The 18,434-nt window shown below is 48.0% G+C and overlaps 1 protein-coding gene across 1 annotated transcript; it reads right to left on the bottom strand.

The window, feature by feature from the left end:
• Positions 1-839: 839 nt before the first annotated feature.
• On the bottom strand, positions 840-17,774 carry LOC123147291 (transcription factor MAMYB). The gene is made up of 2 exons (XM_044566526.1): positions 16,624-17,774; positions 840-1,119 (listed from the first exon to the last, which is right to left on the bottom strand). The coding sequence occupies exon 1, from the start codon at positions 17,596-17,598 to the stop codon at positions 16,663-16,665; it is 936 nt and encodes a 311-aa protein (XP_044422461.1). The 5' UTR covers positions 17,599-17,774; the 3' UTR covers positions 840-1,119; positions 16,624-16,662.
• Between the last annotated feature and the right edge of the window lie 660 nt (positions 17,775-18,434).

Below are 18,434 nucleotides of genomic sequence, written 5' to 3'. Positions count from 1 at the left end.
AAACCGAACAGAAAACACACCACATGAACCACATCCCCAAACCACCGTTCCACTCGACAAACCCCATCCCACACGGAAGGCAGCCAAAGCGAGAAAATTCGAATCTGAGCCCGAGCTCATCTGCACCTGCGCTCACGAAAAAAATCAAAATAAATACTAGAAAAATTCAAAAAATTCCAAAAAAAATTTGGATGGTGGACAATTTGATGCGTGAGGTACGCTCCAATTTTCAAAACATTTGGACTTCTGTGCAGCTCTCAGCAAAAAAGACCTCCGATTTGTCTTTTTTGCTGAGAGCTGCACAGAAGTCCAAATGTTTTGAAAATTAAAGCGTACCTCACACATTAAATTATCTACCATCCAATTTTTTTTTGAAATTTTTTGATTTTTTCTGAATTTTTTCTGAATTTTTTTTAACCGGGTGCAGATGCACCCGGGCACCGAAACGCAGTTCTCGCCAAAGCGGTGGCGCAAGCACTCGGCAAGCCGCCGCCGCCGACACACAGAAGGGACAGGCGGCACAAACCCTCCCCACACGCTGCAGAAAGAATACCATCCCTCTCCCAGCAACAGAAAACCACAACTGTGAACGTGACACAGGAATAACTATAGGCAAGCCACGTTGACATGGTAGTGGACCCAAAACGCCGCACACCTGCCATCCTCTTCCATACAAGTGTGCCCAACAACGCTTGGCAAAGCCCTCGACGCACCAGGGACAAGCATTCCCTGGGAGCTTAGAGTTTAAAGAAGGATACACGGGCCACTGGTAGCCGAGGGAACAACGTGAGCATAACGATTGGGCATGGAAGTAATTAAGACAATGACACATCGACAACTGACTAGCATAAAATTTGGAGCTTGACATTAACACCCAAACCATCAGGGACTGCTGTTCCTTTTCCGTATGGACCGTTTTTTCTACAGGTTAGTGTTGTTCTGTTTGGCGAATCTTGATTCTGGTATATAAAACAATAAAACTACACCATATGTTGTTTAACGGTATTGTTTCCTTCATCCAACATCATCATGATTCCCGATTCAGCGAGACCAATGGTGATTCGCTTCTTCTTCAGGAAGGGAAATGATCACAATGATTTGCTGCATCAAGTCCGGTACCTGAAATATATTTGGAAAGACCTTACAGTGAGTTTATCATATATTTGAAAATATATTTGGAGAGATCTTACAGTGAGTATATCATATACTCCCTCCGTCCCATAATATAAGACGTTTATGAGGGAGTAGTAGTATACAATAAACTTGATCGTTGGGCTAAGATAAACAAATATCAGACTATATATTCTCCACTGAGGATCTGCTGCTTGGTAAAGAAATAACAACAGCATCAACAATGCCTTTTAGTGCCAAACGAGTTGGGAGTAGACTAATAGAGTTGAAACGCATATGATCTTGAAACCAACTCATAGTTTTGGCCCGTAGATAGCTAACTTCCACACACCTTTGTCATGACTAGTTCTTTGATAATAACCTAGTCCTTCATATCCCTCTTAACAGACTTCTCTCATATTAGGTTTGGTCTACACGACCTTTCTTAACATTATCAGCACACTTTAACGGTCTGATATGCACTGGCGAGAGGCCTGCATTGTATATGCCCAAGCCATTTTAGGGGACAAGCTTCTATTCAATGGGTGCTATCCCAACTCTATCACGTATATCCTCATTCCAGCCCCGATCCTTGTGTGGCTACATATCCATCTCAACATGTGCATCTCTGTTACACCTAACTCTTGGACATGTCGCTTTTAGTTGGCCAACATTCAGTGACATACAACATCGCATCGCAGGTTGAATCGCAGTCCTATAGAACCTCCCTTTACACTCTTGTCACGAAGGATGCAAGAAGCTTGGCGCCACTTCGTCCATCCAGATTTGATTCGATGGCTCACATCTTCATCAATATCACCATCCTTCTGCAGCATTGATCAAAAATATCAAAAGGTGTCCTTCTGATATACCACCTGCCCACCAAGGCTAACCTCCTCCTCATGTCTAGTAGTACCGAAACCACACCTTACGTACTTAGTTTTAGTTCTACTAAGACTAAAACCTTTCGATTCCAAAGTCTATCTCCATAGCTCTAACTTTCTATTAATCCCCATCCAACTATCATCGACTAGCGCCACCTCATCCACAGAGCAGACACCATGAGATATCTTCTTGTGACGTCATCAATGGCCAAAGAAAAAGATAAGGGCTCAAAGCTAACCCTTGGTTAAGTCCTATTCTACTAGAAACGTGATCACTGTCTATCACTTGTTCAAACACTTTCACAACATTATTGTACATGTCTTCGATGGCAGTAATGTACTTTATTCGGGACTTTGTGTTTTTCCAAAGCCCACATGACATTCCATAGTATCTTATCATAGGCCTTCTCCAAGTCAATGAACATCATATGCAGTCTCCTTTTGCTCCTTGATCTCTCCATAAGTTGTCGTACCAAGAAAATGGCTTCCATGGTCGATCTCTCAGGCATGAAACCAAACTGAATGTTGGTATCACTTGTCATTCTTCTTAAGAGGTGCTTAGGGACTCTCCCGTAGCTTCATTGTAGCGCTCATCAGCTTAACTCCACGGTAATTAGTACAACTTTCAACATCCCCTTGTTCTTGAAGAGTGGTATGGTAGGAACTGGATCCCTACCAGGGCGTGGTCTCAGGTTGTAGGGGTGGAAGGAGGGATGGCGTGGCGGAAGGCGTGGTCGCCGGCGCTGGGGCGCCGTCGTTTCGTGCGCGAGAGGGAGAGAGAGCGCAGGGGCGGCGGCTAGGGTTAGGTCTCCCAACTCCCTAAGGAAGCCGAGCAAATATGATTGCTTCTTGCTTAATCCCAAAACGGGTCCTTACACGAGTTTATATAATCCTCCTAATAAGATAATTGGGCTAAGCCCCAAATAACGATAAGATAAACTGGGCCACAACTAACTGGGCTAAGCCCCTAATATGCCGGTCATAACATCTCTCCCAGCCTGCACAAACAGCTCATCCTCGAGCTGGAAGGCGGGGAAGATCAACAATCGCCAAACACCTCCGCGTCAACTGGAGAGGGCTGGTCACCGAGCCCGGCGGCAGCGGGGTCCTCCTCAATGTAGTATGCAGCCTCCAGGTAGAAGAGTCGTGGGCAGACGTGGCCCGGTATGTAGGGCTCGTCGCAGTTGAAGCACAACCCTTGGCGGCGACGCTCGAGTTGCTCAGCCGGGGTGAGCCGGCGGAACGGGCGTGCCGCAACCGCCTCGAGGGGCGCCGCAGAAGCCTGGGCAGGCTGACCCTGAGCGAGAACTTTCGGCCAGGGTAGCGGCCCGAGGCGGTGGCGCCTGCTGGATGGCCACCGCGTGACGCTCGAACGCGCGGGCGTAGTACATGACCGTCTGAAGGTCCTGTGGCCCGCGCATCTCCACGTCCACGCAGATGTGGTCCGGTAGACCACCAACGAAGAGCTCAGCCCGCTGACGAGCCGAAACGCCGAGGGCGTGGCACGCCAGTGCCTGGAAGCAGTCAACGAAGTCTTGCACCGAGGTGAGGAATAGAAGACGCCCAAGCTCCGCCAGACGGCTCCCGCGTATAGGCGGCACAAATCGCGGAAGCGCTCCCATGGTGACAATGCCGCCCTCGTCCTATTCGAGGGCGTAGTACCACATCTGCGCGGCTCCTCGGAGATGATACAAGGCGATCCAGGTGCAGTCGGACGCGAGCGTGCGCTGTCTCCTGAAAAATTGGTCACATTGGTTGAGCCAATTCAGGGGGTCGACGGTGCCGTCGTAGGTCGCGAACTCCAGCTTGGAGAATCTCGTCAGCGTCTAAACGTGGACGACGGGCGGGTGCGCCTCGTCAGCACGAAGCAACGAGGATGATGAGGCCAAGTAGGCGGGCATTAGGGTGTCGTCCTGGAACAGGGGCCCGTCGACGCTGGCGAAGGGTACGGCGGAGCCCGAGGACCCGCCAAACTGCATGGCAGGGTGCGTCGCTGGTGGGGGCAGCATGTGCGGCCCGACCGAGGTCGTCGTGTAGACCGGCTCAAGGGACGCAGCGAGCCAGGCCGGTAACGGAGACGGCGACGAGGGAAACCGGACCTGGTGGATGGGCACCCCCGGGCCCGTCGTCGGGATGCCTAGGGCCGCAGTCACCGGTGGCGGCGGCTGCAGCTGTTGCCCCTGCTGCATGGTGGAGGCATCGGGGTTCGTCGCTGGTGGCGGCTGCCACAACAGCTGCTGCATGGCGGCGGCGACGGGGGTTGCCGAGGATGGTGGCCGCCACGGCGGCTGCGGCTGCGGCGGCGGCGGGGCGGTGGCGAAGGGCACAGGCGGCTGCGGCCCATAGGATCTTGCGAGGAACGTGTAGATGCCCGTGACCGCCTGGGTGAGATCCTGGATGGCAGCCGTCATCTCCTCCGGGGTGAAGATGACGAGGACGGGCACAGCGGAGGTGACCGGCACTGGCAAGAGCGAGGCGCTGGCCGTGGTGGCCATCAGGGCGGTCGGCAGCAGAAGGGTCGAGGTGGGTGGCGGCGAGGACATGATCGCACCGAAACTATCTGATACCAAATTGGTAGGAACCGGATCCCTACCAAGGCGTGGTCTCAGGTTGTAGGGGTGGAAGGAGGGATGGCGTGGAGGAAGGCATGGTCGCCGGTGCTGGGGCGCCGTCATTGCGTGCTCGCGAGGGAGAGAGAGCGCAGGGGTGGCGGCTAGGGTTAGGTCTCCCGGCTCCCTAAGGAAGCCAAGCAAATATGATTGCTTCTTGCTTAATCCCAAAATGGGTCCTTACACAAGTTTATATAATCCTCCTAATAAGATAATTGGGCTAAGCCCCTAATAACGATAAGATAAACTAGGCCACAACTAACTAGGCTAAGCCCCTAATATGCCGGTGATAACAAGTATTAATATACTCCGCCTCCGTACTCTGGGCATCTTGTTGCCTAAAATATGGGGTTGGAAAGTTTAATTAGTCACATTATCACCATGTCTCGAAGGCCTTTCAATACTCAACGGGGATACAATCAAGACCCATAGCCTTACCTCCTTTCAGCCTTTCTTTAAGTCAACCTGACCCCAGACTCCGGAATTCATCGCACAAAACGCCTATTGCTATCATCAAAGGAGTCGTCCAGCTCAAAAGTAGAGCTCTCACTCTCTCCATTGACTTCGTTCTTGCTGCATTTGACTTGGTTGATATCCCTCTTGCTTCACTCACTATATTGTCCGCAGTTCTATCCAGATGTAACCGTCTGAAATAGTCTTTCATCTCCTTAATAGCCTTCTGGATATCATCGTTCCACCACCAAGTATCACTTCCCCTGGTTAACCCAAACTCCTAAAAGCCACCTTACGAACACAAATCGCCATCCTCATCCACATGTTTGCATCACCTCATTCCTCCCAAGGGCCCTCCTTAATAACCCTCTCCTTGAAAGTCTGACCTACCTCCCCCTCGATTGTGCATGATATACAGAAACATGGCATTTTGGTGATCATAGCGAAAAAATATAGTTTGGCATAAACAACACTCTTCCACCTTGCGCAAAGACATCACAATACCAGTTTGCATACATCCCCAACAGCTTGGCATAAAGTGAATAAGAAAGCACAATACTCTTTCACCTTGTGCAAAGACATCACAATACCAGTTTGCATACATCCCCAATAATTCTACCCTTTTTCTCGTTTCATATTGGTACGTGACTTTTAACGATATTTCGTGAACAAGAATAGGAGGAGCATGTATTATGTAATTACTTCACATATTGTAACACCCCAGATGTAATTTGCCATATTTGTACTCCGACTCTTGCCATTTTCGGCTCTAACTTATGAGATTCGTGGTTGGGTTCTTGTCTTTGTTTTGCATTTGGCTCATGTCATGCATTTCATATCATGTCTTCATGTGCATCGCATTTGCATACGTATTCGTCTCATGCATCCGAGCATTTTCCCCGTTGTTCGTTTTGCGATCCGGCACTCCTACGTCCTCTGGCGCCCCCTTTTGACTCTTTTCGTGTGTGGGTGTTAAATTTTCTCGGAATGGATCGAGATTTGCCAAGCCGGCCTTGGTACACCACCGGTAGACCGCCTGTCAAGTTTCGTGCCATTTGGAGTTCGTTTGATACTCCAACGGTTAACCGGGGAACCATAAAGGCCTCGTGTGTGTTGCAGCCCAACACCCCTCCTAGTCAGCCCACAAACCCATCCAAACCCCCTTCATCCACTCGGGTGTTCGATCACAATCGCGTGGCCGAAAACCGCACCTCATTTAGACTCTCCTAACTCCCTCTACCTATATATATGTGCCCCTCCCGAAATTTTCGCGCAGTCCAACCCTAAAATTTCCCTCTGCGCCGCCGGACGAAATCACGCCGCCGTCCGCAGCCAGTCAGCGCCTGCCACGTGGCGCGCCGCCGCCCGCCGCCGCGCCGGCCAGCTCGGCCCACGGCGGGCCCCCGCGAGGCCCGCGTCTTCCCCCGCGCGCCCGAGCTCCTTCCGCGCCGCCCGAGCGCGGCTCCGCTCGCCGCCGACCGGCCGCCGTCCCCGCCGTCCCCCGCCTCCAGTCGCCGCCCGACCTCCACCACCTTGCCCGCATCGCCGCCCTGCGTCGCCGTCAGCACTTCTCCAGCGAGAAGCTCGGCGGGATCCGGTCTTTCACCTCCTCTCCGGCCACCGCGACGATCTCCGGCAAGACTCCGGCGAGCCCACGCCCTCCTTGGCTTCCGCGCGCGCGAGATCCAGATCCAGATCCAGTCAAACCCTAGGTTGACCCCGTTTTTCCCTAAGTCCCTAGCATTTTCAGCCCATGTTCATTGCATCATAACTCTGTGCCCGTAGCTCCATTTTGTGCGTGTCATACATCAAAATGTTCATCATGATGTGTTTTTCATTTTGTTCCATTGTGCCATGCTTGTTTGGGTCCATCTTGATGCCCAAATAGTTGATGGAAGAGTGCTATAAAATGTTAGGTTCTGATTCTTATCAGATTATGAGCATTTGTCATTTTTACTACATTTATTGTGTGCTGCATATGGGCATGAGCTCTACACGTGTTTTGCGCTATGCCATGCCATCTTTACAGGGGTGTATGTCATGTATTTTTGTGATCAATGTGGTGACTAGCACAAGCATGCAAAGTAGCTCTCGAGGTATTGCTGATTTCAGGGACTTAGGATTTCACCAAGTCATTGCTCTGCTATTATTTTTATGCCATGTATTCATGTTGCTATAGTGAGATCCATGATTCTTTTGAGTATGTTCAGTAAGGACGATTTGGACATATGGTTGTGCTCTATCCATCCATGCCTCTGTTTGTAAGTATGGAGTGCTCTAGCATGTCTCAATCTTACTCTACTTTTACTATAAAAAGTTCCTGGCAGATTGTTTACGTGTTAATCAATTTTGCCAAGGTCGTTGTAGTTGATCCATGCATGTTATGAACTTGTTCTTGCTTTGATTAGCTTCATGTACATGTCTTCTTGCCGAGGCTATGTTTATCTTGTCATGCAATGCCTTGTGATGAGTAAATCGAGCTCGCAAAGATGCCTTCATAATTCTGTTAATACCATGCTCTGTTTTCTGCTAAGTCTGAATCTGTTAACGAAACTTGCTATGTTTACATGGGTACCATCATATCTTCTGATCCTTTTTGGCTTATGGTCAGTAAGGGACTTTTGTTCTATGCTTTGAGTAGATTCATGCCATGCCTTTGTTTGCTATGATCTGTTCCTGTAGCATTATCTTGCTGTAAACATTGCTTCCTGATGTTAATTCCTGACATGTTGTTATTTTCACTAAGTCTGTGAAGCTGATATCTTTTGCCATGCTTGTTTGAACCTGCTCTTGTGTGATTTAACCATAGCTCAGTGTTCATCTTTTGTCAAGCATCTTGAGTAGATCACTGACATGTGCTTTGTTGCTATGTTGGAGTGCAGTAGCTTAGTCAATGCAGTGGTCAAGCATAATCTCAAGTTTGTAAAGGTCAACATGATGAACGCAGCTCAGGCAGAGGACTCTTCAGAAGAGATCATGGGCAACCTTCCTGTTAATGATATTCCGGCAAAAGTTCTTTTTGACACTGGTGCATCGCATTCTTTCATGTCATTCTCATTTGCATCGGAGCACAATGTTGACACAGAGGTTTTGTCCAAAGTCATGCAAGTTGTTTCTCCGGGAAAGCTTATGACTTCTAGTTTGGTTGCTCCCGATGTCTCTGTTCAGTTTGGAGACTATAAATTTCTGTCCTCTCCGACCTCTCCGGTTGTTCTTGATAACTCGGATATTGATTTAATTCTCGGCATGAACTGGCTTTCTAAGCACAAGGCTCAGCTTGATTGTGCTGCCAGGCAGATTCAATTGACACACTCTTCTGAAGATGTGATCATCTTTGCCGCTCGGGATGATACCATTCGACTGTTTTCTCTCAATGAGAAGGGTGAGTTGGATGTCATCTCTCAGATTCCAGTCGTTTGTGAATATCAAGACGTCTTTCCAAAAGAGTTTCCAGGAATGCCTCCTCACCGGCCAGTTGAATTCATCATCGATCTTGAGTCTGGCACGGAACCTGTTTGTAAACGTCCTTACAAGCTTGGACCAGAAGAGTTGAAGGAGCTGAAGAAACAACTCAATATACAAGAGCGTATGGGTCTAATCCGACAGAGCTCTTCTCCATGGGGTTGTGGTGTTCTTTTTGTCAAGAAGAAGGATGGCACGGACCGACTTTGTGTCGACTACCGTCCATTGAACAAGAAGACCATAAAGAACAAGTACCCACTTCCCAACATCAATGAGCTTTTCGAGCAACTCAAAAGTGCCCAAGTATTCTCCAAACTTGACCTCTGTATGGATTATCATCAGATTCGCATTCGTGAACAAGATATCCGCAAGACAGCATTCAGAACAAGCTATGGTTCTTATGAATATACTGTCATGTCTTTCGGCCTTGTCAATGCTCATCCAACGTTCTCTCGCATGATGAACTTCATCTTCAACCCTTACACAAATGATTTCGTCTTGGTGTATCTTGATGATATTTTGGTTTTTTCCAAAAACAAGGAGGATCATGCCAAGCATTTGAGATTGGTGTTGGACAAACTCAGAGAACATCAGTTCTATGCGAAGTTTTCAAAGTGCGAGTTTTGGCTCGATGAGGTTCTCTACCTTGGCCATATCATCTCCACCAAGGGCATTGCTGTTAATCCTGAGAAGGTGTCTGCAATTGTGAATTGGGAATCGCCTCAGAATGTCAAGCAGCTCCACAGTTTCCTTGGGCTTGCAAGCTATTGTCGAAGATTCGTTGAGAATTTCTCTAAGATCGCGAAGCCTCTTTCCAACCTCCTCCAGAAGCATGTGAAGTATGTCTGAACGCCTGAATGTGACATCGCTTTCAACACCCTGAAAGAGAAGTTAGTCACAGCTCTAGTTCTGACTCCTCCTGATGAATCCAAACCATTCAAAGTTTTCTGTGATGCCTCCCTGCAAGGCCTCGGTGTTGTGTTAATGTAAGAGAAAAAAGTTGTGGCTTATACCTCTCGCCAGTTGAAGCCCAACGAAAAGAACTACCCCACTCATGACCTCGAGTTGGCGGCAGTTGTCCATGCTCTTTTAACATGGAGACATTTCTTGTTGGGAAGGAAAGTGAACATCTTCACTGATTATAAGAGCCTCAAGTACATCTTCACTCAACTCAACCTCAACCTCAGACAGACTCGTTGGATCGAAATGATTCAAGAGTATAATCCGAGTATTGAATATACTCCAGACAAGGCCAATGTCATTGCAGACGCTTTGAGCAGGAAGGCTTACTGCAACAGTTTGATTCTCAAGCCCTTCTAACCGGATCTTTGTGAAGCTTTCCGCAAACTAAATCTTCAAGTTGTTCCTCAAGGATTTTTTGCCAACCTCCAAGTTTTTCCTACTTTGAAAGATCAGATTCGTGAGGCACAACTTCTTAATGCAATGGTGAAGAAGGTGAAGAATGAGATTGCCAAGTGTCAACCCAAATACAAGTGCTATCGCCTTGATGACAAAGATACTCTATTCTTTGAGGATCGAATTGTGGTTCCTAAGGGTGATCTACGTAAAGTCATTATGAACAAGGCTTACAGTTCACTCCTATCTATTCATCCTGAAAGTACAAAGATGTACCATGACTTCAAGCAGTCGTATTGATGGACTCGAATGAAGTAAGAAATTGCTCAGTTCGTGAATGAATGTGATGTCTGCAGAAGAGTGAAGGCATAACACCAACGGCCAGCTGGTCTCCTCCAACCTCTTATCATTTCAGAATGGAAGTTTGACCATATTGAGATGGACTTCGTGACTGAATTTCCCAAGTCCAAACGTGAAAATGATGCTATCTTTGTCGTCATCGACAAGCATACTGAAGTGGCTCATTTTCTTCCTATCAAAGAATCTATCACAGCAGCTCAGTTGGCAGAGCTATATACCTTCAGGATTGTCTCCTTGCACGGCATTCCGTAGTTGATATCTTCAGATCGTGGAAGCATCTTTACTTCTAAGTTCTGGCATTCCTTCCAGAAGGCCATGGGCACCAACATTCGCTTCAACACAGCCTTCCATCCTCAAACTAGTGGCCAAGTCGAGCGAGTCAATCAAATTCTTAAAGATATGCTCAGGACTTATGTCATCTCCTTCGGTATGAAGTGGGAAAATTGTCTTCCATATGCCGAGTTCTCCTACAACAACAACTTCCAAGCGAGTTCAGGCAAGGCCCCATTCGAGATTCTATATGGCAGAAAGTGTCGTACTCCTCTTAATTGGTCAGAGACTGGTGATCGCCAACTTCTTGGCAATGACTTAATCACAGAAGCTGAAGAAATGTGCAAAGTCATGCGTGAAAATCTCAAAGCCGCGCAATCACGCCAGAAGAGTTACTATGATAGCAACCATCGTGATTTGGCTTTCGAGATAGGAGACCATGTCTACCTTCGCGTCTCTCAAATGAAAGGTACTCGTCGCTTCGGTATCAAAGGGAAGCTTGCCCCTAGATACATGGGTCCCTTCAAGATCATTGGCAAAAGAGGTGACCTCGCCTATCAACTTAAATTTCCATCCAACTTTGCAAATGTGCACGACGTGTTTCACGTGTCTCAGCTTCGCAAGTGATTCAAGACTCCTGACTGCACCATCAACTTCGAAGAGATTGATCTCCAAGAAGACATGTCTTATCATGAGCATCTCGTTGCTATTCTTCAAGAAACCGAGCGCAAGACTCGCAACAAGTCTATCAAATTCTTGAAAGTGAAGTAGTCACATCATTCCGACCGAGAAGCCACCTGGGAACGCGATGACCACATCCATTCCGAATATTCGGAGTTCTTTTAGTCCTAGATCTCGGGACGAGATCCTTTCGTAGTGGTGGAGTGTTGTAACACCCCGGATGTAATTTGCCATATTTATACTTCGACTCTTGCCATTTTCGGCTCTAAGTTACGAGATTCATGGTTGGGTTCTTGTCTTTGTTTTGCATTTGGCTCATGTCATGCATTTCATATCATGTCTTCATGTGCATCGCATTTGCATACGTGTTCGTCTCATGCATCCGAGCATTTTCCCCGTTGTCCGTTTTGAGATCCGGCACTCCTACGTCCTCCGGCGCCCCCTTTTGCCTCTTTTCGTGTGCGGGTGTTAAACTTTCTCGGAATGGACCAAGATTTGGCAAGCGGCCTTGGTACACCACCGGTAGAGCGCCTGTCAAGTTTCATGCCATTTGGAGTTCGTTTGATACTCCAATGGTTAACCGGGGAATCGTAAAGTCCTCGTATGTGTTGCAGCCCAACACCCCTCCTAGTCAGCCCACAAACCCATCCAAACCCCCTCCATCCTCTCGGTCATTCGATCACGATCGCGTGGCCGAAAACCGCACCTCATTTGGACTCTCCTAGCTCCCTCTACCTATATATATATATGTGCCCCTCCCGAAATTTTCGCGCAGTCCAACCCTAAAATTTCTCTCTGCGCCACCGAACACGTCTGGGCGACACCGAACGAAATCGCGCCGCCGTCCGGAGCCAGTCAGCGCCCGCCATGTGGCGCGCCGGCCCGCTCGACCCACGGCGGGCCCGAGCTCCTTTCGCGCGGCTCCGCTCGCCGCCGACCGGCCGCCGTCCTCAACGTCCACCGCCTCCAGTCGCCGCCCGACCTCCACCACCTCCCCTGCGTCGCCGTCAGCACTTCTCCGGCGAGAAGCTCGACGAGATCCAGTCTTTCACCTCCTCTCAAACGACTCTCCGACCACCGCGACAATCTCCGGCAAGACTCCGACGAGCCCGCGCCCTCCTCAGCTTCCGCGCGCGCCAGATCCAGATCCAATCAAACCCTAGGTTGACCCCGTTTTTCCCCAAGTCCCTAGCATTTTCAGCCCATGTTCATTGCATCATAACTCTGTGCCCGTAGCTTCGTTTTGTGCGTGTCATACATCAAAATGTTCATCATGATGTGCTCTTCATTTTGTTCCATTGTGCCATGCTTGTTTGAGTCCATCTTGATGCCCAAATAGTTGATGGAAGAGTGCTATAAAATGTTAGGTTCTGATTCTTATCAGATTATGAGCATTTGTCATTTTTACTACATTTATTGTGTGCTGCATATGGGCATGAACTCTACATGTGTTTTGGGCTATGCCATGCCATCTTTACAGGGGCGTATGTCATGTATTTTTGTGATCAATGTGGTGACTAGCACAAGCATGCAAAGTAGCTCTCAGGATATTGCTGATTTCACGGACTTAGGATTTCACTAAGTCATTGCTCTGCTGTTATTTTTATGCCATGTATTCATGTTGCTATAATGAGATCCATGATTCTTTTGAGTATGTTCAGTAAGGATGATTTGGACATATGGTTGTGCTCTATCCATCCATGCCCCTGTTTGTAAGTATGGAGTGCTCTAGCATGTCTCAATCTTGCTCTACTTTTGCTATAAAATATTCCTGGCAGATTGTTTACGTGTTAATCAATTTTGCCAAGGTTGTTGTAGTTGATCCATGCATGTTATGAGCTTGTTCTTACTTTGATTAGCTTCATGAACATGTCTTCTTGCCGAGGCGATGTTTATCTTGTCATGCAATGCCTTGTGATGAGTGAATCGAGCTCGCAAAGATGCCTTCATAATTCTGTTAATGCCATGCTCTGTTTTCTGCTAAGTCTGAATCTGTTAACGAAACTTGCTATATTTACATGGATACCATTATATCTTCTGATCCTTTTTGGCTTATAGTCAGTAAGGGACTTTTGTTCTATGCTTTGAGTAGATTCATGCCATGCCTTTGTTTGCTATGATCTGTTCATGTAGTATATTGTTATCTTGTTGTGAACATTGCTTACTGATGTTAATTCCTGACATGTTGTTATTTTCACTAAGTCTGTGAAGCTGATATCTTTTGCCATGCTTGTTTGAACCTGCTCTTGTGTGATTTAGCCATAGCTCAGTGTTCATCTTTTGTCAAGCATCTTGAGTAGATCACTGTCATGTGCTTTGTTGCTATGTTAGAGTGTAGTAGCTTAGTTTCTTGTTGCATTTTAGATGACATTGTGTTGTTAATCGTAGATTTGTACCATTATTATTTTGCTTGTCCTTTGCAAACCGTGCATCCGATTCCGGTGATCTTTATATCGACTTCGACCGAAATCAACTCATCTTTCCAGCGGCACACTTGGTTTATCAAGTTGATGCCTTGATCAATCTTTTTCTTCCGGAGCACGCATATGCATTGCATATCACATCCCGCATGTCATGCCATGTTTTGTATCTTGTTTCTTGCACAATGCACCGTGGTTGATTATTGTTTACTTAGCTTGTGTTCTTGTTTTGGGTAGAGCCGAAAGACGATTACGTGATCGAGGAACCCGTTGAGTACGCTTACGAGGATCAAGTTTTTGTCAATTCGAGGAACTTTGCAGGCAAGATGACCATACCCTTGAAATCACTTCTATCTTTGCTTGCTAGTTGCTCGCTCTATTGCTATGCCGTGATACCCACCACTTGCTATATCATGTCTCCCATATTGTCATGTCAAGCTTCTAACCCACCTTTCCTAGCAAACCGTTGTTTGGCTATGTTACCGCTTTGCTTAGCCCCCTCTTATAGCGTTGCTAGTTGCAGGTGAAGATGGAGTTTGTTCCTTGTTGGAACATGTTTATTGTTGGGATATCATTATTATATCTTGTTTACTTTAATGCATCTATATACTTGGTAAAGGGTGGAAGGCTCGGCCTTATGCCTGGTGTTTTGTTTCACTCTTGCCGCCCTAGTTTCTGTCATACCGGTGTTATGTTTCTTGATTTTGCGTTCCTTACGCGGTTGGGTTATAATGGGAACCCCTTGACAGTTCGCCTTGAATAAAACTCCTCCAGCAAGGCCCAACCTTGGTTTTATCATTTGCCACCTAAGCTTTTTTCCCTTGGGTTCCGCGGACTCAAGGGTCATCTTTATTTTAACCCCCCCCCCCCCGGGCCAGTGCTCCTCTGAGTGTTGGTCCGAACCAAGTAGACTGCGAGGCCACCTCGGGGCAACTTGAGGTTTGGTTTTACTCGTAGGATGTCTCATCCGGTGTGCCCTGAGAACGAGATATGTGCGACTCCTATCGGGATTTGTCGGCACATCGGGCGGCTTTGCTGGTCTTGTTTTACCATTGTCGAGATGTCTTGTAACCGGGATTCCGAGTCTGATCGGGTCGTCCGGGGAGAAGAAATATCCTTCGTTGACCGTGAGAGTTTGTGATGGGCTAAGTTGGGACACCCCTACAGGGTTCTGAACTTTCAAAAATCGTGCCCACGGTTATGGGTAGATGAGAATTTGTTAATGTCCAGTGGTAGAAAACTTGAAACTTAACTTAATTAAAATGAATCAACCGCGTGTGTAGCCGTGATGGTCTCTTTTCGGTGGAGTCCGGGAAGAGAACACGGTCTCGTGTTATGCTTGAACGTAAGTAGTTTCAGGATCACTTCTTGATCTTATAGCTTCTCAACCGTGCTTTGCTTCTCTTCTCGCTCTCATTTGCGTAAGTTAGTCACCATCTATACTAGTACTTGCTGCAGATCCACCTCACTACCTTTTCCTACTCATAAGCTTAAATAGTCTTGATCGCGAGCGTGTAAGATTGCTGAATCCCCATGACTCACAGATTACTTCCAAAACCAGATGCAGGTGCCGATGATGCCAGTGCAGGGGACGCGACCGAACTCAAGTGAGAGTTCGACGAGGATTCAGGATGTTATTATGTTTCCTTTCCGGACGATCAGTAGAGAAGCCCAGTTGAGGCGATCGGGGATCTATGCAATTGGGATTGTCTTTATTTATTTTGTTCCGTAGTCGGATCTTGATTGTATTCTGGATAATGTAATGCTAAATTTACGTATTGTGTGAAGTGACGATTATAAGCCAACTCTTTATCCCTTTCTTATTCAGTACATGGAATGTGTAAAGATTACCCCTCTTGCGACATGACTACTATGCGGTTATGCCTCTAAGTCGTGCTCCAACAAGTGGGAGATATAGCCGCATCATGGGTGTTACACATACAGAGCAGAATATAATTATCTATGTTTCTCCAATCCATCTGCTTCTTGATCCAGAATACACTGATCTACATTAGTTCTCCGACAGTAAGTTCAAACAATGCAGGAGTATCTGCACTGTAAGATATGGACAAGTCTGATATATGTGTTCAGAAGACGGGTTAAGAAAAGGGAAACATACATCATCTATTTTGTCAGCACATAAATTATGAGGTATTTCGGCCAACTGCCATATTGGCACCAGAAATCAGCTAATTTAACAGGCTATCTCTTATGGCATTTCCTCCTCGAGCATAATCCTGGTAAATCCAGGGCAAAGAAGAAGAAAATGCATTTGTTCTGTAGTTATAACATCAAACACTGCAATTATATTAAAGATGACTGTCACGTCATCTAGTGAGACAAGTGATATGCTTAACAGCACTACTAGCAAAGACGAGTGTCACGTCATCGCTAGGATCAACTCTAGAATTAAACCAATATTATCCCATTGTTTAGTTAGGGAAAATCTAGGCTTCTCGCTCCTTTGCACAACACTGAAGTTCCAAAAATCAAAATGAGGAAGAATTTTATAGTGATCAGGAATGGGGTGTTTGTGGTAATTGTCACATAATCGTTTTTTCTTATGGTCCTTGTAGAGACAAGTAACATGTCATCTTTATGACGAAGGCGACATAAACCAAATTGGAAGTGTATCATGAGGTGTCTAGTTTCATCTAGCACACGAATACAAGACATGTAGAACACTTCAGTAAATATTGATAACTATAATCAGTTCTCAGAAAATCACACCAATATCATTGCATTCTTGGGCAACATCTAGGCTTCACTCAAATTTGCATGATGCCAACATTTCAAAAATGAAATGAAGATTTGACAGCCAACACATTATAGTTTCCATGTTTCCAACTTCTGAATGATAAAAAGATGCCGTTTAGCTTCACCAAAATGTAACATTGATTTCAAGATGATTAGCTCAAAACAACAACAAAACATAAATCTATTGTCAAGTAGCAACATATAAAGATAGCCAGCATATAATACTATCACTGCCGTTAAAATGACAAGCAGAGACTTTACCAGGCAAGGAAGACAACGTTCAAGCTATGGCGCTGCCTCCTATGGCTCCTTGCTGCTCCGAAAGTCACGCTTGAGCTCAGTGACCCTCTTCATGCACCCAGCCTTTGTCTTCCCAGGCACTGCTGCGGCCACCTTCTCCCACCTCATTGCCGTGTCCTTAGGGAACTCCTTGAGCGCGTTCAGCAGAGAACGGTCCTCGCCAGCACTCCAACCACCGTCCCCTCCTCCAGCATTGCCACCTGTGTCTGCGTCAGCGGCCCCGGCCCTTGGGTCCAGCGGCTTTCGCTTGCGCAGGAACTGCTCGAACGAGCCACCAGCCGCCGTGGCGCCGCCCGACTTTGCTGCGCGGATGACGCTCTCCGGCGTGCGGCGGCCGCCGAACACTGCAGCGATCTTCTCCCAGCGCTGGGGCTCTCCTGCCGGGTGCTTCAGCATCTGCCGCCGGAGAAGCTCCATTTCTTGGTCGGTCCACTCGCCAACCTCCTCCTCCCTCTCCCCGCCGTCCAGAACAGCGGTCCCCGCACCCATCGCCTCCTGCCGCAGTGGAGGCGGCTGGACGGGAGGAGCGACCGGATCTGACGACTTTGGGGGCGGCGGGGCGGCGTTCTGGCGGCGACCCCGGCGGGAGGGGGCGATGGGATCCGGGGTGGGCTCCTGGGACGGTTCCTGGTCGGGGAGGAGGCTGCCGCGGCCGACGGAGATGTCGCCACCAGTGGCGGAGGATGGCGCGAAGGGGGCGAGGAGCAGCGAGGATGCGATCCAAACGAGAATGGAGGCGAAGACCTGGTACGCCGAGTCGAGGGAGTAGGCTGCGGCGAGGAGGAGCACGGCTGCAGCGGCGCAGGCGGCGACGTGGGGGAGAGAGCGGGACGCGGGATTCGCAGTGGGGGATGAGAAATTGGCGGCGGCATCGGCGCGGGAGTGGACAACGCGCGCGCGCGGCTGGGAGTCCCAGTCGTCGTCGATGAACTCCATAGCCGGCGGCGGCGAGGTCGAGGCCCGCCGAAGGCGAGGCGGAGCGAAGATGCGAGATTCGGAGTAGCAGTTTCAGAGCATGTACAACTGAACCCTCAATTTCCTCACTCGGTTCACGGGATTTGCTGCAATCCAAAGGAAACTTAGGCCTCCTTTGGTTCATAGAATAAAAATGTTGTAGGAATAGAAAAATCATAGGAAGTGAGATGACATGCATCTCAATTTCTATAGAGAAAGAGATGTCATTTGATGCATAGGATAGAAATTTTTTCATTGAGTAGCTAATGTTTTTTTTCCTCTAAAATGTGAAGAATTGATTCCTATCCATTCCTACCAACCAAAGGGGCTCAAAGGAAATTTTTCTATACAAATCATATCATGTAGAAATCCTATGACATTCCTACAAACCAAAGGAGGCCTTAGAGTATCTACACCAGACTCACTAGTTGAATGCCCATGCGTTACCACGGGAATATGAAAGGGGGCTACTCTGCGCCGGTGTTTGGTCGGTCAAACAGCGCACGTACGATACGGTCTATATCAGCCGCAGGATTCCTTCTTCCCCTAAACTGCTTCACTAGTAAAAGAAACATGACGCATGTGCATCCGGAGCAGTCCCGTGATCCCCAATACGTCAGCCTGCTCGTCGGCCGTCCAGATCGCCGCCAGCCACTGCCCTCGTCACCGTCGGCTGACTCCTGTCGATTCCACGGGACGCCGCCCTCGTCGTTGGTGGTCGACATCACGCCCTTGGCCTCGCCGGTTTCTGCAGGATGTCGCCTCCACTCGTAGCAAAACGCCTGACGTCTCTGTCGTTGCAGCACCTAGCCGCCGCC

The sequence above is a fragment of the Triticum aestivum genome, chromosome 7A (assembly GCF_018294505.1).
Source record: "Triticum aestivum cultivar Chinese Spring chromosome 7A, IWGSC CS RefSeq v2.1, whole genome shotgun sequence".
Classification (NCBI taxonomy): Eukaryota; Viridiplantae; Streptophyta; class Magnoliopsida; order Poales; family Poaceae; genus Triticum; species Triticum aestivum.
Note: the sequence above shows the minus strand (reverse complement) of the source record. Positions and strands in the feature narration are given on the sequence as shown.

Excerpts from the sequence above, each read along its gene's own strand:
- LOC123147291 (XM_044566526.1), bottom strand. The coding sequence starts at position 17,598 with ATGGAGTTCATCGACGACGACTGGGACTCCCAGCCGCGCGCGCGCGTT.